Consider the following 26798-nt stretch of genomic DNA (forward strand, 5'->3'; position numbering starts at 1 on the left):
GCAAACAGAGATTCCGCTGGCATCAAAGAGTGGATTGATTTGTGAATATGTGGCCAGTTACCAACAACTAAGGTCTCCTGCCTGCTAATAGTTGTGATTGGTTCTGAGCTAGCAGAACATTTTGGATTATGAACAAGATAGGGAGAACCCATCAGATCATCACTAACATAAAAACAAACTCTGTTCTCTGCAGTAAATCATGTTAATCCAGAAGACTAATTTATGTTTTCAACAACAGTTGCTGTGGGCCGTGACTTCTTATACCTGAACACCAGCCACCTAGTTTCTCTTGCAAACTGGTAATACACCCATAAGACCACTGAGGAGCAGCATTTGATCATCACAAGAATAATTTGAGCAACCATGTGAACAGGAACCACTGAATTGCCTTCCAAGTTTTTCCCTCCAACCATAATCTATGATTCATTTTGAGTCTGTCGGGCTTTTTGATGAAGGGCTTTTGCCTGAAACATCTATTTTCCTGCTCCTCGGATGCTGCTTGGCCTGCTGCTCTTTTCCAGCACCACTCTCATCTCCAGCATCTGCAGTACTCACCTCCGCCTAGAGTTTCAATTAGTCAAGTTATGTGCCGATGGCTCATAATTGTTAACCAGTTGCAAGGGCCTATTTACTTGAATAGCTATTCTTGTTAAGTACAGAAATGTGGTCTGTGCTTTGCCAACTGCATCTAAAAGACAGATAAATTTCCCAATTTACCTATCTTAATATTTAATTTCTGCAAAACTCCGGGACTTGTTGGGCCGAAGGACCTGTTTCCACACTGTAGAGAATCTAATCTAATCAAGGTTTTCTTTCCAGTGCTCTACTCCAGTGAGTCATAACATTTTGAAGTGTCAAATACCATTCATATTCAAATTCCTGCCATGATCACTTTGCAACTGTCTCTCTGTAATGGCTGATATATCAAGTTCATTTACATCTGGTAATGTTATCAATACTTTAATTCTTACAGTATTGAGGGAAAGAACTTGAGTTTTTCAAAAATCATTGTTCCCTATTTTGGCAACATTTGCTGATGCATTTATTTGTGCAATCTGCTCCTATCTACCACCCTCTGGTTATCATTATATACATCATTACCCTGTATGTTTGCCTTATTTTCCTAAACTTTCTAAATCACTTCTCACTTGAACACACTATCATTTAATTTAAAGACCTCTACTGCCTTAGTTATGAGATTCACCAGTATACTCATTCCAATGCACTTCAAGTAAAGGACATCCCAAGAAATTTTTCCCACTTTCCACAATACAGATGCCAGTGTTCTATGCATCAAAACCCATTTCTTCCACACTAATCTTTGTGCCATGATTCATTGTTATTGACCTTATGGCAGTTTGCTCAGATAATGATCCAGACATTAGTATCTTTGTATTTATTTTTAATTTTGTCTCTAGACATTCATATTTCCTCAGCAGAACCTTTTTTTTGTCCTTTGCAATTGGCATCCATGTCGACCACAACAACTTATCTCTCCTACACCAAGTTATTCTCTAGCTCTGAGATTTCTACAGCCTGGCACCAGGCAGAAAATATAGCTTGCAGGAATCATGTTCTCAGCTTCAGAGAATAATATCTATTCCCCTTACTATACCATTCCTTTACAGGTTCTCCACTTTGGGGTTTCAAGACTTGGGGCCATACTTTTAAGGTGAGAGGAAGGAGGTTTTAAAAAGACACGAGGTTTTATTTATTAAACAAAGTGGTTCGTGTGTGGAATAAACTTCCAGAGGATGTGGTGATGCAGGTACAGTTACAGCATTTAAAATATTTTTGGATAAGTATATGAATAAGGAATGTTTGGATGGATATGGGCCAAGCACAGGCCCATGGAATTAGTTTAGTTTGGGATTGTGTTTGGCACGGACTGGTTGGACCAAAGAGTCTGGTTTCTTTCTGTATGATTCTATATTCCCCTGAACCACAGCGCTGTAGTCAGTTTGCTTATTCTGCCTACTCTCATTCATACATATTGCAAAAACCTCAAATGTATCAAACAATTACAAGTCTATTCCAGTGCTTCCAACTAACTTCCTCTCTTACAGTTGCACTCATCCCTAACAACATAACAAATCTGAAATATGTAGATTAGGAAGTGTAATTACCTCCCAAAAAAGTTTACAGGGAACCTTTCCTATCCAAATAAATTGCAACATCTGAAGCTCAGTCTAACCCATCAATCTAGAGTTGAATTTTCTTGAACTGCAGCCTTGTAATGGAGATCTGGATGCCATGGATTACACAGGTATCCAGCAAGCCCAATGTGGCTACAGCTGCATTGAACCACCAGATCTGCCAACTGTAATTTGAGATTAGTGGATATTTGTTTTCTGCAGATTGCCTTGATGACTGCAAAGTAACAGCTTGTGAGAAGAAGTGTATCATGAACAGTTAACTTCAGGATTTGTTTAATTGCAAACTACATATGCCAGCAGTTATCAGTTATGCCACCAGGTAATAATATTACCACTGCAGCACTGCTGTTTAGTATACCAAAATATTCACTGATTATACATTACCATAAATGAGTAACAAAAGACTACACATAACACTCAACAGTATACTACATTCTCTTATTTTATTCACACATTGGACATGGCATCACTGGCTGGGCTAGCATGTATTGCCATCCCGTTACCCTTGAGAAGATGGTGGTGAGCAGCCTTCTCAAACTGCTGCAGTCCCTATATGCTGCAGGTAAACCCACAATGCCACTAGGTAGGGAATTTCAGGATTTTGATCCAGCAACGCTGAAGTATAGCAATATCTTTTCAAGTCAGCATGTTGACTGACTTGGAGGGGAACTTGGAGATGGTGGTGTTCCCATGTATCTGCTGTCCTTCTAGACAGAATTGCATTTGAAAGGTGCTGATGAGTCTTAAACTACTGCTACTAAGAGTCAGTAGGTTAAGGTGTAGATATTTGCTGATGCGGTGCCATCAAGCAGGCTGCCTTCTCTTGGATGGTGTTGAGCTTCTTGCGTGTATTTTGGAGCTGCACTCATGTTAGAGGCATTCCACCTCACTCCTGACTTGAGCCTTGTAAATAGTGGCCAGGCTTTGGGCCAGGAGCTGAGTTATTTGCTGCAGTATTCCGAGCCTGGTTCAGTCCAATTACTGATCAATGGTAACCTTCCAGGATAAAGTGAGGACCGCAGATGCTGGAGATCAGAGCTGAAAATGTGTTGCTGGAAAAGCGCAGCAGGTCAGGCAGCATCCAAGGAGCAGGAGAGTCGATGTTTCAGGCATGATTCCTGAAGAAGAGCAAATGCCCGAAACGTTGACTCTCCTACTCCTTGGATGCTGCCTGACCTGCTGTGCTTTTCCAGCAACACATTTTTTAGCTCTAACCTTTCAGGATGTTGATTGTGGGGCATTCAGTGCTGATAAGACCATTGAATATGAAGGGCCAAAGGGCAGATTTTCTCTTAAGGGACATGGTCATTGCTTGACATGTGTTGTAAATGTATTTCACTTGTAAACTTGAGCCTGGATAGTGTCCAGGTTATTGCTGCATTTGGACCAGGACTGCTTCAGTGTCTGAGGAGCTGAGTTGTCCTGAACATTGTGCAATCAGTGAATATCGTGCAATCATCAGTGAACATCCTCACTTCCAAACTTATGACAGAGGGAAAGCTGTCAATGAAGCAGCTGAAAATGGTTTATGAAATACTTAAATGTTTATATTCACTATTTCTTCCTATATTACCACTTGCTTTTATCTATTATTCTAATCAACCTGGCCAGAGATGTTATTCACACTTCTGAAGTGGGTGAGACTTGAACCTGAGCCTCCAGATCCTGGGATACTACTACTGCACCACAGCACTGGGGACCCAGATTTGATTCCAGCCTTGGGTGACTCTGTGAAGTTTCTGCATTCTGTCTGTGTAAGTTTCTGCTGGGTGCTCCAGTTTCCTCTTAAAATCCAAACACATGCAGGGTAAGTGGATTGAACATGCTATGTTGCCTCATAATATCCAGGGATAAAGCAGCTAGATAGATTAGGCAAAGGAAATGCAGGGACAAGATCGGGGCTGGGTTTGAGTGGGATGCTCTTCAGAGAGTTGATGTGCTAAATCGTCTCCTTCCACACTGAAGGGATTCTATGATTCAATTTTCTACCATTTGTTTTTCAAGATGGAATATTAGAGTGAAACTAATTATTAAAGAGCTCAACCTCATGCCTAAAAGATCACAGTTAAGATGAAAAAGGAAGCACGGGTCTAAGAAAATGTCACTACAATCATTCTTCTGAAAGTAACCTGTTCACAAACGCCATAATGACTTTATTCTATGCATGACTTTATTCAACAATTTTTAAACTAATAAATATTTATGCCTCTTTAGTGTCAGAAACCATCCAGAAATTGTCAGTTTAAGATAAACTTTTTTGTTTTTAGCTTGGAGGTTAATTAACAAACTGTCCATTGTAGACCTTACATTGGAGAATATCTTGGTTGTAAGCTACCACCAGCCTAGGAAGTCAACTAATCAATGGTATTATAAAAGAATATCCTGATAAGAAACAGCAATGATTTAAATAAGCAGAATTTGAAAAAAAAAGTTTCTGTGACAAAGAATATTACAAACATTAGAGGTATGGATACCAGTGTGAATGCGTACTATAGTTAAATGCATCCCCCTCCTCTTGTAGAACAAGTCATTCTGGACTCATACTGTCAATGAGCACATACAACAATTTTATTCATCAGATTTAATTATTCATGTTGTGAAACGACCATACCAAAAAAAACAGATGAACATTATGATAGCGTAGATACCTAGCTGAGACAAACATTGTGGTTTTCTTGTTTCAGTTTTAATTCAAAAATGAGTAATGAAACTAGCAACATATACATTTTAAATAAGAGTGAAAACAATTTTGTATGCAAGTATTCCAGTTTTGATATTGCAACTTGGTAACAAATTTACATATCAAACAAATGCATGCTAGATTTTTAAGACTCTGCAAACTCTCTCATAGAATTAGGTCAGAAGAAATAGCATGAAATACGCTCATTCTTAGCATATTTGTTAGATGTCATTATTAATCACAACCACATGCCACACACAAACAGTAAAATTTAAGAAATTTTCACACCTTTGAAGAATTTGTTTTACAGATCCTTCTGCATCACATTTCTAGCAGAGAAAACTAGCAGCTTGTAAAGTTCTGCCATTCCATAACAGGGAATGGGGATGTACAATAGGTTGAAGTTGGTTCTGAAATTCTATAAAGGCAACTTTATTCTGCTATTTCAAAATTGTTATAAAAGTGAGTAGTAACGGTACATCTGATCCACAAAACAAAACACAGATCATTCATGTTACTCCACTGGATAGGAGGGTGAATTAACAAAAAGGTACAGCTGCTGATTAGGATGGTTCTTGCAGAAGACTGCAACCAGGATACCTTTCTGCTTTAAAAAATGCTATCATTGGAGTCAATAAAAATAAGAACAAGTTAGAGGGTGTTTATGTTACTGAAGAGTTCATAATTTAGATAAGAAAAAGAGGCAATTTCCTTGATTGCGTCTGCCATCAGAGAGAGTCATCTGCTGGCAACACTTGCTCTCATTTCAGCCAGGTCTGAAGTCACTTTTAAAAGGATATTATATTTGTTCATGATATTACAAAGATTTATTCAATTCTATAATTACACTTATTCACAGAATAACAATTATAATTTTTAAATCTTGTACAAAAGCAATCTTGTTCTGCAAACTGAATCATAGATCATGGACAGATTCAAAAAGGAATGATAATAGTGAAATTCATTAAACGAAAGCTCTCCATTTCAGTTACTTGATTATTTTATGTAACAATTACAGCCTCATGAAAGACAAGTTCTTTATTTACAGGAAACATCAAGCTGAGCTCTGAAATAAGAGAAAAATGAAAGTTACATCTTACAAATATTTCTATATATTCAGAAAAATGACAAGTTAATTGACAATTGCACAATTTTAGCAACTATGCTGCAATAAATGCACTTCCTTGACTCCTATTTAAAATGAAGTCATATTAAAGGAGTTGATTGATTGCCTTTGAAAAGTTACTCTGAAGCGTAATTGTGAGAAAAGTTGATAAGATTGATGTATAAATAATTTCTCCAATCAGAACCAAAGTATTGTGCTACGGGTGGAAAGATATCTGATTCTCATGATGAATTCTTTCGCGCTCCCAGATTCCAATCAGAAAAGTAATGAGTGAAGGTCAGAGAGAACACCCAAAGATTTACAGAGAAAGAGTCAAGTAACTTGTACCTCCCAGTATCTGATTCTATAAAACCATTGACAAAGGAAGTAGCTTGTCTCCTGCCTGCTATTCACTCTAGGTAACAATAGTTGACGTATGAGACAAACATAATGAACTGAGGTGAGGAGGACGAACTGACTTAGACAAATGCACCTCTTTATGATTAAAAGTTTAAACAGGAGATTCAGGGCTTTTATTCTATGTACTTTGTTTGATTTTCAAATGAAAGCAGCAACTATGCACGTATACTCTGTTCACTTCACAAAAGGATTTTGTTTCAGCTTTTTTGATCCAAGTTAAATGTCTGCAAACTGTGTTCCTTTAAAGCTAAATAAATTAGTGACTGAAATGAAAAGAGTAAAAAGCCACCAATAATAGAAGAATGTATGGGCAGTAAACTTATGTTAATTTATAGAAATGATTTGGATGTTAATACAGAAGGCATGGTTAGTAAGTTTGCAGATGACACCAAAACAGGTGGTTTGGTCAAGAGTGAAGAAGGTTATCTTTGTACAATGAGACCTTGAGCAGATGGGTCAATGGGCTGTCGAGTGGAAGATAGAGTTTAATTTAGATAAATGTGAGGTGTTCATTTTGGTAAGGCAAGTCTTATAAACGTAATGGTAGGGCCCTGGGAGTGTTGCTGAATGACCTTGGAATACAGTTTTATGGTTGCTTGAAAGAGGAATCAACAGGTGGATAGAATGGTGAAGGCGGCATTTGGCATGCTTTCCTTTATTGGGCAGAACACTGAGTACGAGAGCTTGAATGTCATGTTGTGGCTGTTCAGAACATTGGTGAGGCCACATTTGAATTGAACATACAATCCTGGTTGCCCTTCTATAGGAAGAATGTTGTTAAACTTGAGAGCGTGCAGAAAAGGTGTACAAGGATATTGCTATGACTGGAGGGTTGAGGCTGTAGGGAGAGACTGAATAAGCTGGGGCATATTTTCCCCAGGAATGTCGGAGGGTGAGGGGTGAACTTACAGAAGTTTATAAAATCATGAAAGGCATGGATAGGGTGAATAGCTGAGATATTTATCAGAGGGTCAGGGAGTCCAAAGGTAGAGGGCATAGGTTTAAGGGAGGGGAAAGATGTAAAAAGGACCTGTGGGCTAACTTTTTCATGCAGTGGTGCATGCATGGAACGAGCTGCCAGAAGAAGTGGTGGAGGTGGATACAATTAAACATTTCAAAGGCATCTGGATGGGTATATGAAGGATTTAGAGGGATATGGGCCAAATGCTGGTAATTGGGACTGGGTCAGATTGGGACACCAGGTCAGCATGGACGAGTTGGATCGAAGGTATGAATCTGTGACTCTAAAGTCAGAGATTAGGATCAGAATTTTGATACCATTTGTAAAAGATTCAAGCAAAGTGCAAACTTTACTGAAAAATAGAGCAATAACTAAATTAGCTTACGAAAATATATTTTCCATTGATAAAGGTTTACATATTTATTTTTAGATTTCAGAACATTTAAAGACTATAAACTGACCTTTTTTCTGACTCTTTTCCTGTCGAGGGTTAAGTATAGTTATAGGGTATAGTTATAAATTAATTTTAATCAACACGTTCAGTCATGTCACAACATATCTTTGGAGCAGGTGGGACTTGAACCCCAGAAGAACAGACACTGTCACTGCGCCACTAAATATGATAAGAAATAGCTAGGTTCTGGGAAGTAATCATATGATTCTGGAATTCTGTAATCAAAGCCATTCAATTATATAGGTCGCCTTCAATCAACATGCAGAAATGGGGAGCAAGAACCTTAGATAACTTCTTCATTCTGAACAACCAATTGCACTGAACAATGTAACACCCCAATTGAGGTCAATAAACAACATAAATTGGAGACAGCAGCTACTTGTTGATTTGTTAAGTTGAGCTTAGGGACAAGGTACTGGCATAGATAGAGACTGGCTGACTGGCAGAAGACAGTAGGAATATAAAGGGGTCTCTTTCAGGATGGCAGCTGCTGACTAGGAGTTTCATGGGGATCTGTGTTGGGACAATAACTGTTCAGGTAATACATTAAACGATCTGGACAAAGGAACTGAGGGCATTGCTTTTAAGATTGCAGATGACACAAAGGTTGAGGGACAGGGAATATTGAGGAAGCAGACTGGTTGGAAAAAGACTTTGACAGGCTGGGAGAATGGGAAAAGAAGAGGCAGATGGAATACAATCCACTCCTGAGGTGTGGACTATTTTCTAAATGGGGGAGGACTTCAGAAATCTGAACCACGAAGGGACTTAGGAGTCCTGGGTCAGGATTCTTAAGATTAACATGCAAGTTCAGTTGGGAAGGCAAATGCAATGGTAGCATTCATTTCAAGAGGGCTAGAATACAAGATCAGAGATGTACTGCTGAGGCTCTATAATGCATTGGTCAGCCCACATTTGAAATAATGAGAGCAGTTCTGGGCCCCACATCTAAGCAAGACTGTACTGTTCTTGGAGGGGACCAGAAATGGTTTACATGTATGATCCCAAGGCTGAATGGCTTGTCATATGAGGAGCAATTGAGGATTCTGGGTTTGTTTAGGAGGATCGGGGAGATTTCATTGAAAAGCTTACAGAACACAGAGGTCTGGACAGAGAGAATATGGAAAAGCTTCAATTAGTAGGAGAGACTAGGACCCGAAGGCACAGCCTCAGAGTGAAGGCTCCTTTAAAATGGAGCCAAGGAGGATGTTTTTCAAGTGGAGGGTAGTTAACCTGTGGTTAATAGTTAATCATTGCTACAGAGGCCTTTGGAGGTCAACTCTGAGTGTACTTTAGATAGGTTCTTGATTGGTAAGGGGATCAAGGGTTACAGGGAGAAGGCAGGAGAGTGGGCTTTAGAAACAAGTCAAATGACAGATTCAATTAGCCAAATGACCTAATTCTGGTTCTGTATCTTACAGTCTTATAATAAACAAAAAAAGAAAAAAAAAGAGCTAAAACAGTTCAAACTAATATTAGGACTTACCTGCAAATCATCCCAGTAGTGATACAAACATCACAACACCCATAAATTGAGTGAAAAGGATAAAAGGAGTAAAGAAAGACCACACAGGCCACAGAGCGATGTTAAAGCTGTAAGGAGAAAGCTTACAATCAGAAGATCATTTAAAGAGCACTCAGTGCTTCGGCATTTCAAATGTAATGAACCAGTCATATTCCAGGCCTTGAAATATCAATATATATACAGTATGGTACATAATGACAAGGTTGTGTTAATTGCAACATTGTCGAAAAGACCTTGGTCAAATTCATGCAGATGCTATATTCATAAAACATATTTCTGAACTGTTGTCAATTTCCATTTGGGTATAAAGCAGTAATAAAAAACTGGCAATGAATGAACTACAAAAACAGTTATACAATGAGGATTTCAAATGAGGTTTGCTAACTTTATGGCACCTTCAGATATTTTTTGACTGTTTTATTAACATAACCCAGTATTTGATGTATATAACTACCAGATGCACAGAAAATAAAATAAATTTGCATTTTAATTGTTGAGCCACAATGCCATCTAAGGCATTTAGACTCAAATAATATGATGGAAAAGCCATTCCAGCAAATAGTCCTTCAATCACTTGTCCATGAACAGGATTAAAAAGAAATTTGCTTTGATTCATTACAAGACCCATCACCAAATAATACATAAATAAAACTAGTTCAAACTTCACTTTCTTCTGAAAAGTATTCATAGGAAAATAGAATGTACAACCATGGGTGATCATGCACTCCGGATGCGAGCATAAGAGGTACAGTTAGTAAGTTTGCAGACGACATCAAAATTGTAGATGTAGTGGACAGCGAAGAGGTTTACCTCTGATTACAACAGGATCTGGACCAGATGGGCCAATGGGCTGAGAAGTGGCAGATGGAGTTTAATTCAGATAAATGCGAGGTGCTGCATTTTGGGAAAACAAATCTTATCAGGACTTATACACTTAATGGTAGGGTCCTAGGGAGTGTTGCTGAACAAAGAGACCTTGGACTGCAGGTTCATAGCTCTTTGAAAGTGGAGTCGCAGGTAGGTAGGATAGTGAAGAAGGCATTTGGTATGCTTTCCTTTATTGGTCAGAGTTTTGAGTACAGAAGTTGGAGGTCATGTTGCAACTGTGCAGGACATTGGTTAGGCCACTGTTGGAATATTACATGCAATTCTGGTCTCCTTCCTATCAGAAAGATGTTGTGAAACTTGAAAGGGTTCAGAAAAGATTTACAAAGATGTTGAGCTATCGGGAGAGGCCGAACAGGCTGGGACTGTTTTCCCTGGAGCGTCGGAGGCTGAGGGGTGACCTTATCGAGGTTTACAAAATTATGAGGGGCATGAATAGGGTAAATAAACAAAATCCTATCCCTGGGGTCGGGGAGTCTAGAATTAGAGGGCATGGGTTTAGGATGAGAGGGGAAGATATAAAAGAGACCTAAGGGGCAACTTTTTTCACACAGAGGGTGGTACGTGTATGGAATGAGCTGTCAGAGGAAGTGGAGGAGGCTGGTACAATTGCAACATTTAAGAGGCATTTGGATGGGTATACGAATAGGAAGGGTTTGGAGGGATATGGGCCGGGTGCTGGCAGGTGGGACTAGATTGGGTTGGGATATCTGATCGGCATGGAGGGGTTGGACCGAAGGGTCTGTTTCCATGCTGTACATCTCTATGACCTTTTCCACATATTATTCCCTCTATCTCTTTACACCATTACTATTTAGAAATCTGTCTATGTCTACTTGAAGCATATTCTTAGCCTTCTGGGCTAAAGAATTCCATTGATATACCATCTTCTGATGATAAGAAGGTTTCTCTTCAACTCAGTATCAAGTGGCTTTCACCAAATCTTTAAACTGTACACCCTGGTTCTAGACTCTCCATTCAGTGGAAACATCTTAGCTGATCTACTCTGCCTACTTTTCAAGTCTTCTGTAGCTTTCAATGAAATTACCTAATTTTTCAAAACTTGAAATATAGGCCCAGCTTCACTCATCTCTCTTCTTCGGACAGTCCTACCATCCACAGAACAAGTCAAGTGAATTTTCATTGCACTCCCTCAATAACAATAATATCCCTCCCAAATATAAAATATAAATTAAAAACCTTCCTAAAATAAGGAGAACAAAAGTATGCAATATATCAGCTATGGTCTAACCACATTCCTATACAACTGATGCAAAACTTTGCCAGTTTTGCTCTCAAATGCTTGTGATAAAAGATTAACATAGTAACAGCCTTCCTAATGGCGTGTTAATTCATTTTAATTCAAGTAACAAATGAATCAAGTAATTGATTTTCATTTCAAAATTGACTAAGGGCCTACTGCCAAAGATTCAAACCTCTGACAAAGTAGTTATTTTTAAGGATGTAGGAACCAACACATTTGAGTTTCATGGTAGAGGACTGACGAGCATTTTGAGCATTGCTAGTTAACAACAATGCATATACTGCTCAGCATGCAGCATGACTTATTTGCAAATGTCTTTTAATATAAAATGGAAAGAAATGCTCAGATAGAATAAAACAAATTCTTGACAGGAAAACATACTCACTAATGCAATGTACCAATGCAAATTGCAAATCAATGAACCACATAGTACTCTGCCACATTTAGGTAGGGCTCACGTAATGAATAGAGACTTGAATGAACTTTCTGATGTCAAAATGGCTGACTTCACCTGTCAAAGTAGCAATGCTCTGAACACTTGTGATTTCAAGCAAATCTGTTGAACTGTAACCTGGTGTCATGTGACTTCAGACTTTGCCTACCCCAGTTCAACACTGGCACCTCCACTTCACAGATACTTCAATGCAGTAGAGGAACTGCTGCAATGCTAATGTCATTCATATACAATAGTAAACTCTGGCCTCTTCAAGCAGAAGTAAAAGATCAGTGGCTCAGTGGTTAGCATTGCTGCTTCACAGCGCCAGGGACCCGGGTTCGATTTCAGCCTCAGGCGACTGTTTGTGTGAAGTTTGCACATTCTCCCCATGTCTGCGTGGGTTTCCTTCCACAGTCCAAAGATGTGCACGTTAGGTGGATTGGCCATGCTAAATTGCCCAGAGTGTTAGGTGCATTAATTGGAGGGAAATGGGTCTGCGTGGGTTACACTTTGGCGGGTCAGTGTGGACTTGTTGGGCCAATTGGCCTGTTTCCACACTGTAGCGAATCTAATCTATGCTAGTATTTGATGAAAATAAACACTACTTCCATTAACTGCTTCATATTCACTAGCCCTATCAGTATTGACACCAAAATCATTTAACTGGCCATTCATGTTTGTGGAATTCTGCTGTGGTCATGTGCTTGCCTTCACAATCATGATGGCCTTTAAAATCAGCTCAGAAAAGAGTGAGGTGATAACATTATCCATTCGTTCTTCATACAAAAATGTATGTTACATGATATAATTTTAAAGGTGATGCAAGAAGAGATAATTAGAGATACTGAACACAAATCTTTGAAAAGTGACAGAATAGGTCAAGGAGTTGGTAAATCACGAAGTATATACATGATTATATTAAAAAAAATTCTATTCAACACATCGCTTGAGCAGGGGGACCCTGGATACAGGCCTCCTGGCTCAAAAGTAAGTCATTCATGATTATAGATATTTTCTAGTAAAAAATGAGGTCTGCAGATGCTGGAGATCACAGCTGCAAATGTGTTGCTGGTCAAAGCACAGCAGGCCAGGCAGCATCTCAGGAATAGAGAATTCGATGTTTCGAGCATAAGCCCTTCATCAGGAATAAGATGTTATAGATATTTTCTAACCAACCTGTTCAGAGATACCACTATACACCTCTGGAGTAGATGGGACTTGAAACCAGGCCTTCTGGCTCAGATGTAGGGACACTACATTGTGTCACACGAGCTCCTCATTTATGATTTTTATGCAGGCAGAAGATTGCACACAACAAGATCCCACTAACAGCAAATGGAACAAATAGCCAAGAAATCTTTTTTATGTTACTGCTTGATGGGTGTAGGGCACAGGAAAATAGAAAAACTCTGTTTTTCATCAAATACTGGTACAGATTCTCTTATTTCTTCCTGCACAAGGCTCAGTTTAATATTGCCCCTGAATGACATCGACAGTGCAGCACTTCCTCACTGAAATGTTTGCCAAGATCAGTTGTTTCAGTTCTGCAGAGAAGTATCATCTCCAGCTAAAATGACAGTTAATGGCAATATTAAATAAGTAACATACATAGGGCTAATATTACATTTGCTTGCAAATAGCAATTAATACATTTAACCCACTTATCAAGACTAAAGCACCTAAATTCCATGGCATTATTTCCCAATATAGGTTTGAACAGCAGGTTTCAGATTTACGTTTAGTACAACAGATTGGAACAACTCTGTTCAGTGATACAGAATTTTATTGCAAGCAGAAACAAGTTAAAAATCAAACTAATATTTGCCAATGACTTCAAAAACTTACCATACTGCTGCAGCAATGAAAGATGCTGTAGCTGAAGGAACCAGGGTTGGGTTATATTGCTCATATTCTCTGATCCCTCTGTACCACTCCAGGTAAAAGATGCAGTAGAAGGCAATCAGTAAGCTAATTATCAAGAGTGAGGATCCTAAAAGGAACCATCGACTGATTTAAAGAGAGAGAAAAAAAGGATTACTGACAAAAAGCAGACATGAGTAAATGCATTTTAAATAAAAACAAAAAAAAATGCTGCAGAAACCCAACAGATCTGGCAGCATCTGTGGTGACAGAAACAGAATTAAATTTTGAGTGCAATGACTGGGAATTGGAATATGATAGATTTTACCATCTTGCCAAAGAGGGAGGAAGAGCAAGTGGAACAAATTAGGTGAGAAGTTGTGGAAGGAAGGTTTCCAGAAGAGATGAGGTCAGTGACAGTCCTAAAAACACTAGCTTGACGTTCAGTGATGAAGCATTGTTGGACAGACATAAGGAAGGAGGAAGAGGAAGGCGGCGGATTATGTTAGGATGAAATGTGAAGGCTCAGTTAGGGTGATTGAGAGTCACAAGGTAGCCAGGAAAGATCTGAAAAGAGGACGAAGACGAGCAAAGAGGGGATATGAGAAGTTGTTGGCGGGTAGGATCAAGGAAAATCCTAAAGCTTTCTATAGGTATATAAAGGATAAAAGAACCCTACAATAAGATTAGGGCCCATCAAGGACAACAGTGGGAAGTTTTGCGGGAAGTCAGATGAGATGGGGAGGTGAAAATGAATATTTTTAGTCAGTATTCACACTGGAAAAGATAATGCTGTCAAGTACAATACTGAGAAATAGGCTACTAGATAGATGGGATTGAGGTTCATAAGGAGGTGGAGTTAGAAATTCTGCAAAGTGTGAAAACAGATAAATCTCCTGGGCTGGATGGGCTTGATCCTAGGAGAATCTCTGGGAAGCCAGGGAGAAGATTGCTGAGCCTTTGGCTTTGATATTTATGTCATCATTGTCTACAGGAATAGTACCAGAAGACTGGAGGGTAGCAAGTGTTGTTCCCTCGTTCAAGAAGAGAAGTAGAGACAACCCTAGTAATTAGAGACCAATGAGCCTTACTTCAGTTGTGGGTAGAATTGGAAAAGGTTAGAGAGATAGGATTTATAATCATCTTGATGGGAATAAGTTGATTAGGGATGGTTCACATAGTTTTGTGAAGGGTAGGTCGTGCCTCACAAACCTTACTGAGTTCTCTGAGAAGGGGTGACCAAACAAATGGATGAGGATAAAGCCATTGATGGGGGTGAATGGTTTCAGTAAGACATTTGATGAGGTTCCCCATGGTAGGCTAAGTACAGAGGCATGGGATTGCAGGCAATTTAGTGGTTTAGATCAGAAATTGGCTAGCTGAAAGATGACAGAGGGTGATGGTTGATGGGAAGTGTTTATCCTGGAGTTCAGTTACTAGTGGTGTACCAAAAGAATCTGTTTTGGGTCCACTGCTGTTTGTCATTTTATAAATGACCTGGATGAGAGCATAGAAGGATGGGTTAGTAAATTTGTCCACGGCACTAGGGTCGGTACAGTTGTGGATAGTGCCAAAGCATGTGGTAGGTTACAGAGGGACATAGATAAGCAGCAGAGCTGGGCTGAGAGGTGGCAAATGGAGTTTAATGCAGAAAAGTGTGGGGTGACTCACTTTGGAAGGAGTAACAGGAATGTAGAGTACTGGGTGAATGATAAGATTCTTGGTAATATAGATGAGCAGAGGGATTTCAATGTCCATGTACATAGATCCCTCAAAGTTGCCATGCAGGTTGATAGGGCTGTTAAGATGGCATACGGTGTGTTAGCTTTCACTACTAGAGGGATCGAGTTTCACAACCATGAGGTCATGCTGCAGCTATACAAAACTCTGCTGCGGCTGCACTTGGAGTTTTCTGCGCAGTTCTGGTCACTGTGTTATAGGAAGGATGTGGAAGCTTTGGAAAGGGTTCAGAGGAGATTTACTAGGATGTTGCTTGGTATAAAGCGAAGGTCTTACGAGGAAAGATGGAGGGTCTCGAGTCTCTTTTCGTTAGACAGAAGAAAGTTGAGGGGCAACTTTATTGAGATATAAAATAATCAGAGGGTTAGAACACATGGTCAATGACAGCCATTTTCCTAGCCATGATGATGGCTAGCACGAAGGGACATAGCTTCAAATTGAAGGGTGATAAATAAGGACAGATCTCAGTGGTAAGTTTCTTTACTCAGAGAGTAGTAGGGGTGTGGAACACACTGACTCGCCAACTTTACAGGCATTTAAAATCGTTATTGGATAGGCATATGCATGAGAATGGAGAAGTGTAGATTAGATGGGCTTCAGATTGGTTTCACAGGGCAGTGCAATGTTGAGGGCCGAAGGGCCTATCCTGCACTGTAACGTTCTATGTTCTATAACCCAAGAAAGGACACAAACACCTGATTAGTAACAGCATATGATGAATACTTATTTCACAAGTGGGATACTAAATCTAGAATTTCTATACAAGACCAACTTCTAATCTCATCTCAATTTCACTCATAACCAGTCGTAGCTTTTCACAAATTACTGCTAATTAAGAGCATAAAAGATATGTTTCATCTTATCAACAAGCAGCAACTAGACCTACTACATTTCATGGTCTTTGTCACTTCTGTAACGTGATGTTTTCATCTTAAAATGTCATGTAAATGGATCTCTTAAAAAAAGCTGAAATACTATTACTGTTGGCAAAAATCACAATATGCCTTATGCAGTCTTACTTAGCTGCCTTTTCTCTTCAGTAATTGAAAGGCCCAGGAAGAAAACCAGAGGAAATTACATTGCATAGTACCAATTACATTTCCCATGAAATTCACTTTTCTTTCCTTAATTCCTTCAAAGGTTTTACATGAAGTCAACCATCAGTTTTAAGAGCCCAAGCTTCAAATGAATGTTCTTCTCCATAACAGAGTTTTCACCATGCATTCTCAGCATATGCTGTTGTAGAATTTTCTAGACTACGATCAATGCATCCACCAGTTTTGAAAGATTAGAGAATTACTCTTCTCCAAAATTGAAAATTGTTTGAATTTTCAACATTTTTAATCTGGAAATGGCCAAGTCACATAAAAGCATTAAGATCATGAGCATGAGCATAAACACATGGATGGCAGACGCCTGCAGTACAGATGGGATCGACATGGAGCTTGCTCAACACTGTCAGAGTGCAGTAACTCCTCACCCTCCCACCAGCATTGTCCCTCCACATTGTTGGGGGCAAAAAAAATCTTTCATTTTCAAAGTTCAAAATATATAAGTCAGAGATAGCAGAAGTAAAATATATTCAGAATATTTACCCTTCTATTCGGTAATCAGTTTTAATTGTGGAAAAAAATTCAACATAATAGGTCACTGCTATTGATGCTAAAATCCAGAATACAGAGTGCATGTTAAATCTAGGAAGTGGTTTTTCTTTCTTCTTTTCCTCATCTTGTATATCTGCTCATAAAAAAATAATATTGTTAAAACTATCAGATACTGATGAACAGCATTTACTTTGCATACTGTATAAGAGATATGCCAACAGCTTAAACTCAACAAAGCCCGATGAAGTCTAATGCGGCCTCTCTGTATCTGGAGATTGTCCTTTTGACTCCCTAATGGCACTAGTTTATCTGTCTTTTCTCCTGTCCTTAATTCCAGGGTTTGATGAACAATGGCAGACATTTTAAAGAAAAATTCTCATGACTCACAGCAAAAAATACCTTAGAGGATTCTAGGAAGGGGTTAAACCAACTATGGTTCACATGCAAGTTATGGACAATATCAAATTTAAAGAATACCATGCAATATGGCAACAATTAGTGGTACATTAGAGGACTGGGAAAGTTTTAAAAGCCAAAAGATGACCAAGAAAGAGGGCAAAAACAAGCTGAGGGCAAACAAGCATTTAACAAAAAATGGACACCAAGAATAATTCAAATATATAAAAAAGGAAGAGAGAGGCAACAGTGGAATACTGGGCACCTAGAGAATGAGGGTGAGAAATAATAAATGAAATGGTAGTGGAGTTGAACAGAACATATCCACGATAAAAGAATACTTCTAACATTCTAAATATACTAAATAATGAAGAGGCCAAAGTGGTATGTGGATATTTTGAGGGGTGGGGGAAGAGGAGGAAACACGCACAATTACTATCACTAGAGCTAAGTAATTAGAGAAACTAATGGGGCTAAAGGCCAATATGCTCCCTAGATCTCCTAGACTGCATCCTTGGATTTTAAAGATAGTCAATGCACTGACGATAGTCTTCCAAGAGTCCTTAGATACTGGAAAAATCTTGGAGCATTGAAAAACTGCCAATGTAACACCCATATTCAAAAAATGAAGCAGCTGAATTACATTTAACTACTGGCCAGTTAAACTAACATCTACTGGGAGAATGCTCTAGAGTCTATTATAAAGATGTAAGCAGAGCATTTAGAACCATGTAGAGTCAGCGTGGCTTCACGAAGGGGAAATCACAGCTGACAAAGTTATTACAGTTGTTTCAGGAGGTAGCAATCAATGTAGATAAAGGGGCACCAGTAAATGTAATATATTTGGATTTGCAAAAGACAAAGCATATGGTAGTGCACTTAAGACTACTTAATAAGATTGGAGCCCATGGTGATGGGAGTAATGAATGAGGTTAATTAATCAAAGACAGGGAATTGAGATAAAGGGAGCATTTCAGAATGATGGTCTGTAACTAGTGAAGTGCCTCAGCGATCAGTGCTGAAGCCACAATTATTTATAATAATTTACAATTAATTACTCAGATGGTAGAAGTAAATGTCCTATCACCAAGTTTGGGAATGACAAAAATAAATAGGATGGCAAGTCTTGGGGACAACAGAGAGTTTGGAAAGGGCTATAGACAGGCTACATGAGTGGTCAAAAACTTGGCAGAAGAAATATAATGTGGGAACATGCAAGGTTACGTATTTTGGCAGGAAGAACGGAAGAAATGAATATTATCTAAATTGGAAAAGACTGCAGAAAGCTGAAACACAAAAGGATTTGGGAGTTCAAGTGTATATATCACAAAAAACTAGCATCTAAGTTCAGCAATCAATATGGAAGTCTAAGGAATATTAGCCTTTATATCAAAAGGGAATGGAATACAAAACAGAGTCCTTGCTAAAACTATAAAAGTCAGACTATAGCAACTACTGTGAATGGTTCTAGTTCTCTGAATTAAGGAAAGATATACTGCCATTGGAGGCAATCTAGAGAAGGTTCACTAGGATGTTTCCAGATTTGGTGAGATTTTCTTAAGAGGAGAGGGTGAGTAGGCTGGGCTTATACTCATTAGAGTCTAGAAGAATGAGAGGTGATCTTACTGAAATATACAATATTCTTAGGGGGCACAACAGGGTAGATGCAGATAGAATCTAGGACCACAGAGCATAATCTCAAGAGTAGTCATCCATTTGAGATGAGGAGGATACTTTCTCTCAGAAGGATGTGAATGTGTGGACTTTTTATCATTGAGGGCTGTTCAGGCTGAGTTGATAAATATATCCATGATCATTGAGATGCACAGCACAGAAAAAGGCCATTGACCCACTGCATCTGCACCTGTTAAAATAACCACTTCATTATTCTTTAGGGAGAAAGTGAGGACTGCAGATGCTGGAGATCAGAGTTGAAGAGTGTGGTGCTGGAAAAGCACAGCCGGTCAGGTAGGTCGATGTTTCGGGCTCAAGCTCTTCATCAGGAATGAGGCTTGTGGGCCAAGGGGGGGCTGAGAGATAAATGGGAAAGGGTTGAGGCTGGGATGGGAAGGGGAGGTAGCTGGGAATGCAATAAGTAAATGAAGGTGGGGGGTGAAGGTGATAGGTCAGAGAGAAGGGTGGAGCAGATATATGGGAAGGAAAATGGACAGGTAGAACCATTCAAGAGGGCGGTGCAGATTTGGGAGGTTGGGACTGGGATAAGGTCAGGGGAGGGGCAATGAGGAAACTGGTGAAATCCACATCAATCCCATGTGGTCGAAGTGTCCCAAGATGGAAGATGAGGCGTTCTTCCTCCAGGCATCGGGTAGTTAGGGTTTGGCAATAGACCTGCATGCTATAGATTAGATTACTTACAGTGTGGAAACAGGCCCTTCGGTCCAACAAGTCCACACCGACCCGCCGAAGCGCAACCCACCCATACCCCTACATTTACCCCTTACCTAACACTACGGGCAATTTAGCATGGCCAATTCACCTGAATCGCACATCTTTGGATTGTGGGAGGAAACCGGAGCACCCGGAGGAAACCCACGCAGACACGGGGAGAACGTGCAAACTCCACACAGTCAGTTGCCTGAGTCGGGAATTGATCCGGGGTCTCAGGCGCTGTGAGGCAGCAATGCTAACCACTATGCCACCATGCCGCCCACCGTGCATGTCCTTAACAGTGTGGGAGGGGGAGTTAGTGTTCAACTACAGGGCAATGGGGTTGGTAGGTGCAGGTGACCCCAAGATGTTGTCTGAAACGATCTGCAAATTGACATCCTTTCTCCCCAGTGTAGAGGAGAATCGCAGGCCTAACCGGCATGTCACTTTTGCCATTATTGTTGCTGCCGCTCCCACCAACGTCACTCACCTGGACACAGCCGACAATAGTGCCCATGTCATGCGTTCCAACTCTTTATTATTCTATCTCCACTTTCTAGCCCCTAGCCTGTAGCCTTGTCTGTCTTGGCATCCCAAGTGCATATCTAAATACTTCCTACATGTCGAGGGTTTCTGCCAGATTCCATCACCCTCTGGGTGAAACTGTTTTCACACATCTCCTCTAAACCTTCCGCTCCTTACACGAAATCCATGCCCTCTGATCATTGATCCCTTCATCAAGGGAAAATAAGTTTCTTCCTGTCTAACCTATCTATGCCCCTCAATTTTATACATTTCAATCTTCTCTAAGAAAACCAACCCAAGACGTACCAATTTCTCAATGTAATTCCAGGCAACGATCTGGTAAATCTCCTTTCCTTTCTCTCCAGTGCGATCACATTCCTCCCACAGTGTGGATTTCAGAACTACACACAACAGCTGTGGCCTAGCTAATATTTTATACATTTCCAAAATGACCTTCTCGAGGTTGATATGGTATTTTAATTAGTGAGGGAATCAAGAGTTTTGAGGAACTGGCAAGAAGTGGAATTGTGGATTACCAGATCAGCCATGATCTCATTGAATGGCAGAGTGGACTCAATGAGCCAAACGGCCTACATCTTATGGTTGTACCACGGACTTCCATTGTATTGATCAATGCCATGGGCAAAGTACTACAGTCGTATGTTACAGCTTTCTGTAGAATGGCTGGGCACCTGCCACTTTCACCCTCTGTCATCAGGCGTATTGAAGGGATTTAGAGGCTGGTAATCAATCTTTTTGGCATGTAATGAACATACCTTCTATGGCTAACAAATCACGATGTAGGAGTCGAGGACCCAGAGCTTAGTCTGGAATGGCCCAGAGATGGGTCTGGAACTACAGAACCAGAAAACCTCCGAATGGAACTAGTAAATGGATTGAATGATGATGGGGTAGTGGCAGGGAAGTGGTGTTGAGGCTAAGGTGAGATCAGCTGTAATCATATCAAATGACAGAGCAGGCTCAAGTGATTGAATTGCCTCCTCCTGCTCCTTGTTCTTATCTTCTTAGTACAAAATGTATTTAAAAAACTTGAAAAATCAATTATAATAATAGTGTAATCACTAATTCTAGAGTTATAAGAATTAAAATTAAAACAAAAGTAAATAAAAGCCTGATTCTACTCTTAAACTCAGCCATCACTTCAGAAAGGTCCTGGAGACCAAAGGCAACCTTGTTTTTGTCACTCCATCACCAAAACCCCTCATCGGAAATTTGCAAGACGCCCATGGTCACTAAAATTGCAAATGTCCATCCGTTACCTCTCTGCGCTCTCACCTAGCCAAACCTCTCAAGTTCTGCCCTGCACCAGCCTTGAACCTGCATCTTTCCTCATTTCTCTCCCATTTCAGTGGCTTAGTTCCACACTTAGCAATCCAGAATATCTCCAAGAGTGGTTTATCATGGAATGCTGGGGGACAGGCAGTGTAAGAGAACATGCAGGAACGTCCAAGCAATAGGAGGATGGAGTTGGGAATATTGGTTGATGAGGCGGGAAAGGGGAGGGGGAGGTGGTGGGGAAGATGCTAGGATTGGGGAAGGGATGTGGTGATGGGTATTTATATGGCTAGTTTTAGATAAATAGTTACCGCCAGGATGTTGATAGTGAGGATATTCAGAGGGGCGATGGTTAGATTGTCTCATATTGATGGTCTTTACCTGACATTTGTATGGCATGAATGTGACTTGTTATTTTTCAGCCCAAGTCTCGATATTGTCCAGGTCATGCTGCATTTGGACTTTGACTGCTTCAATATCAGAGGAGATGGAGGTCAGCAGCTAGGAATCCTGAAATAAAGTCTTTGAATTACAGTGAGTAGCTCAGCTCCTAACTCTCCAAAGCGTGAATGCTCCCATTTGGATAATCCAATCAAGTGTATCCCAGGACATTGAGAGAAGTCAGGGAAGAAATTGTAGGACCCCTAACAGATACATCTACAGCCACAGGTGAGGTTTCAGAGGACTGGAGGGTGGATAACGTCAAGCCTTTATTTAAGAAAGGGTGTAAGGAGAAGCCTGGGAACTATAGACCTATGAGTCTGATATCAGTAGAGGGTAAGTATTTGGAGGTGATTCTGAGAGATAGAATTTACATGTATTTGTAAAGTCAGGGACTGAATAGGGAGAGTTAGCACAGCTTTGTGTGTGGAAAATCATGTCTCACAAACTTGATTGAGTTTTTCAAGGTATAACCAAAAAGATTGATGAGGGCAAAGCAGTAGGCGTGGTCTACATGGTTAGACTTTAGTAAAGCCTTTGACAAGATTCCGCACGGTAGACTGATTAGTAAATTTAGAACACAAGAGATTCAGTAAGAGCTTGCCAAACAGATACAAAATTGGTCTGATGGTGGGAGACAGAGGCTGGTGGTGGTGGAGGGTTGCTTTTCAGACTGGAGACTTATGACCAGTGGTGTTCAACAGAGGTTGCTGTCGGGTCCACTTGCATTTGTCATTTATATAAACAACTTAGATGAGAATTTAGGAGGCATCGTTAGTAAGCATGTAGATGACATCAAAGTTGGTGGTATAATCAACAGTGTAGGTTATCTAAGATTACTAAGGGCTCTTGATCAATGGGCAAATGCGTTGAGTGGCAGACAGACTTTATCCTGCTAAATAAGAGGTGTTGTATTTTGGTAAAACAAACAAGGACACAAATTATACAGTTAATGGGCCCTGGGCAATGTTGTCGAACAGAGATCTAGGGGTTCAGGTACATAATTCTCTGAAAGTTGCATCACAGATAAACAAGGTGGTTAAGAATGCATTTTGCGTGCTTGCCTTCATTGCTCAGACCACTGAGTATAAGACTTGGGATATCACGTTGAGGTTGTATTGGATGCTGGTGAGGCCACTTTTGGAGTACTGTTTATTGTCCTGGTCACTTCACAAAAGGAAGGATAATATTAAATTGGACAGGGTTCAGAAAAGATTAGTGCCTTGCTGTGCTTTTCCAGCACCACTCTAACCTTGACTCTGATCTCCAGCATCTGCAGTCCTCACTTTTGCCCTTCAGAAAAGATTTACCAGGACTGCAGGATTTTAGTTACAAGGATAGGCTGGGACTTTTTTCACTGGAAGTATGAGGGTGAGAGGTGACCTATAGGTGATTTATAAAATCACAAGGGGCATAGATAAAATGAATGGCAAAGATCTTTTCCCTTGAGTAGGGGATTTCAAAACTAGTGTACATATGTTTAAGGTGAAAGAGGAAATATTTTAAAGGGACCAGAAGAGCAATGTTTTTCAAGAGGGTGGTTCATATGTGGAATGAATTGTCAGAGAAAATGTTAAATACAGGTACAGTTGCAACATTTAGAAGACATTAGTCTAGGTACATGATAGGAAAGCTTTAGAGGAATATGAGCCAAACACGGGCAAGTGGGACTAACCTAATTTGGGAAACTTGGTCGGTGTGGATGATTTGGAACAAAGGGTCTAATTCCGTGCTGTATGACTCAGAGTAAAGCTCCAGTAACACTCAAGAAACATGGCACCATTCATATCAAAGTTGCCACTCACTTGGCACCACGTTCACTCCCTCCACCACCAACGTTTACCAGCTACAACAGGAATTGCACAAATTCTCTGAAATTCCTTAGGCAGCACCTTCCACATCCGCGACCCCACTCCCACCCAGAAGGACAAAGTCAGCAGATACACGGGAACACCACCAATTTCAAGTTCCCCTCCAAGCCACTCACCATCCAGACTTGGAAATACATCACGTGATTTTTAACTTTGTACACCCCAGTCCAACACCAGTATCTCCAAATCATGGAAATATATCGCTTTCCTTCACCGTCGCTGAGTCAGAATTTTGGAAATCCCTCCCTAAGGACATTGTGCGTCAACCCACAACAGATGGGCTGCAGTGATTCAAGAAGGCAGCTCACCAACATCAACATCATCATCACCATCACCATCACCACACCATCACCACACCATCATCACCATCACCACATCATCATCACCACATCATCATCACCATCACCATATCATCACCACCATCACCATCACCACATCCTCACCACCATCACCATATCATCACCACCATCACCATATCATCACCACCATCACCATCACCACATCCTCACCACCATCACCATATCATCACCACCATCACCATCACATCATCATCATCACCACATCATCATCACCATCACCATCACCATCTCAAGGACCACCGGGGACGGACAATGAACATTAACCAGCGATGCCCACACCCCAACAACTGCAGGGGATGGGTTGGGGGAGGTGATGGCGGTTGGGTTAATGGGCGGGAGGTGTACGTGGTGTTTGCATTCGGCCCAATTTCCCCTCACCTGGCGCTCTCGGCCACACCGAGTCCCGAGGAAACGCGGTCGTCGGCACCGCCACTCGGAACTGGTTCCGGAACCGAAGCAGCCGTTCGGACTCAGTCGCCATCTTGCAGCGGGTGTTCCGGGGGAGGTGGGACCATAGACATCAGCACGCAAATACGGCCTGACATCATGCAGATCCAGAACAAGAGCCTCCTGTTGGGTCACAGCGCCCCAAATGTTATTGTAGCTCAATGGTAACATTCCCGCTTTAGGTGTTGGAGACCTGGGTTCAAACCCCATTCTCCCGCCTCTATCGTGGTTCAAATCTCACCTGCTCCAGCAGTACAATCTATCAGATATAGTATTGCAGTTCCGTGATATTACAAATAGCAGCCAAACCATTTCGAGATAGTGATAGTCCAGCACCAGGTTATAGCTACCTGACAAGGCAACCCCACTGCAAAAGCTTGTATTGTGCTTCCAAATAAACCTGTTGGACTATAACCTGGTGTTGTGTGAGTTTCAACTTTGTGCACCCCAGTGCAACACTGGCACTCCTCATCATGGCTATCCCAAGAGTAATATCTGAGAGCGTGAAATTGTCTTGATGTGATAATTTAAGACGGCTCTAATGGCCCATCTCTGAGCCAGGAGATTTAGTCCCTTATGCTACAGGAGTGTATAACATCTGGGCACAGGCCAGTCCACCTCAGAGATAATGCACTGCAATCTAATCAACTACGTGCAACCTGACATAGCTCAGCTCCAATATGCCTCAGGTGTAATATCCACAGTCTAGTCGACATATATTTCCAAGTCAGGCATGTGGTTTGCTCTTGAATGTGCAGTTTGTTTTTGGTGGCAGAGACTTGGTGAATTACATATGGATGGAACACACAGCTGGAAATAATGAATGTTCAAAGTGGTGGATGAGTTGCTAACCAGTTAACAAGCTATCAAGCTTACTTGAAAGCCAAATTCATGCAATCTAGTTGTTCACTCCATTTTTTGGGGCACTGCGCAGGATAAAGTTGGGGAGGGGGGAGGATGTTGCAGAAGAGGGGAAGGAAAACACTGCCCAAGGGATCATGGCAGCACATAATAACCATCTTTTGGTGAAACCGACACTGCTTCAATGCTTTTAGATTTTATTTGTTGCATGTTTTAAGTCAGATGTAACAAATAAGGAATGGTTGAGGACACAGGGGCCTTCAAGTTTACAGCTATGACTGAACCTCTGTTCATGGCAAGCCTCCTCTCACACCATTAGTTAGCTACTATGTCACTGGGAGCCATGAAGTGGTTATTTAGTGTTTGATTCACCATGGTGGGAGCAGGAGTGATTGAGCAACTCAGTTTGAGTTCAACATCCCTTGCTCTGCCAATAAAACTAAAGTCAAGCTTCTTTGCAGGGGTTTCTGTCCCTTTGCGAGATGAAACCACTTCTGTAAGATCATTTGCTAGCCAATTCGAAAGTCATTAGCTCTTTGTTTCCAGTGCACTCATCGCACCAATGGCCATTGCTGGTCCTACAACTGGCAACAACCAAGCACGTGGTCAAGCCTCCAGTACAGAAGGATTCCCTGGTGAGTGTGGGCCACATGAAATTTGATTAAAATGTCACTCCCTAAGCCAGCAGAGAAGCCACCAGAAATTGCCAACAATGGCAGGCTCCCAGTGTGGCAAATTGCTCACCTACTACTGCATGAACACCAGCAGTGGTGGGAAGAGGCTTTTAACTGGTCATGTAAGGGTCTCAGTTGGCCAAGGTTAAAAGGGCCATTCTCAATTTTCCCCACTGCTGATAAAAAGTTGCCAATAATGGCAGGTTGGCAACAGGTATGACCATTATTGACATCACGTGATTTTATGCCTCTCTCTGCCTACCTGCATCCTCTTCAATGCTCCTTTACGTCCCAGACCACTACTGCAATTCAGAACTTGGGTAACAAATGATCAACAGTGTGGGAATCAGGAGGATTTTAAAAAAAAACATTTTGATGAAATTAGCGAAAAAGGAAATACTGAAATTACTCTTTTTTTGGTAATGTCATTAAATTAAATGGTTATACTTC

At 40.7% G+C, this 26798-nt stretch overlaps 1 protein-coding gene across 1 annotated transcript; it reads right to left on the bottom strand.

Annotated features, from left to right (window-relative positions):
• Positions 1-4722: 4722 nt before the first annotated feature.
• Positions 4723-24859, bottom strand: tmem128 (transmembrane protein 128). The gene is made up of 5 exons (XM_060832659.1): positions 24745-24859; positions 17082-17223; positions 13732-13893; positions 9263-9369; positions 4723-5902 (listed from the first exon to the last, which is right to left on the bottom strand). Exons 1-4 carry the CDS (start codon positions 24845-24847, stop codon positions 9270-9272), a joined length of 507 nt encoding a protein of 168 aa, XP_060688642.1. The 5' UTR covers positions 24848-24859; the 3' UTR covers positions 4723-5902; positions 9263-9269.
• Between the last annotated feature and the right edge of the window lie 1939 nt (positions 24860-26798).

This window comes from Hemiscyllium ocellatum, chromosome 1 (genome assembly GCF_020745735.1).
Source record: "Hemiscyllium ocellatum isolate sHemOce1 chromosome 1, sHemOce1.pat.X.cur, whole genome shotgun sequence".
Taxonomy (NCBI): domain Eukaryota; kingdom Metazoa; phylum Chordata; class Chondrichthyes; order Orectolobiformes; family Hemiscylliidae; genus Hemiscyllium; species Hemiscyllium ocellatum.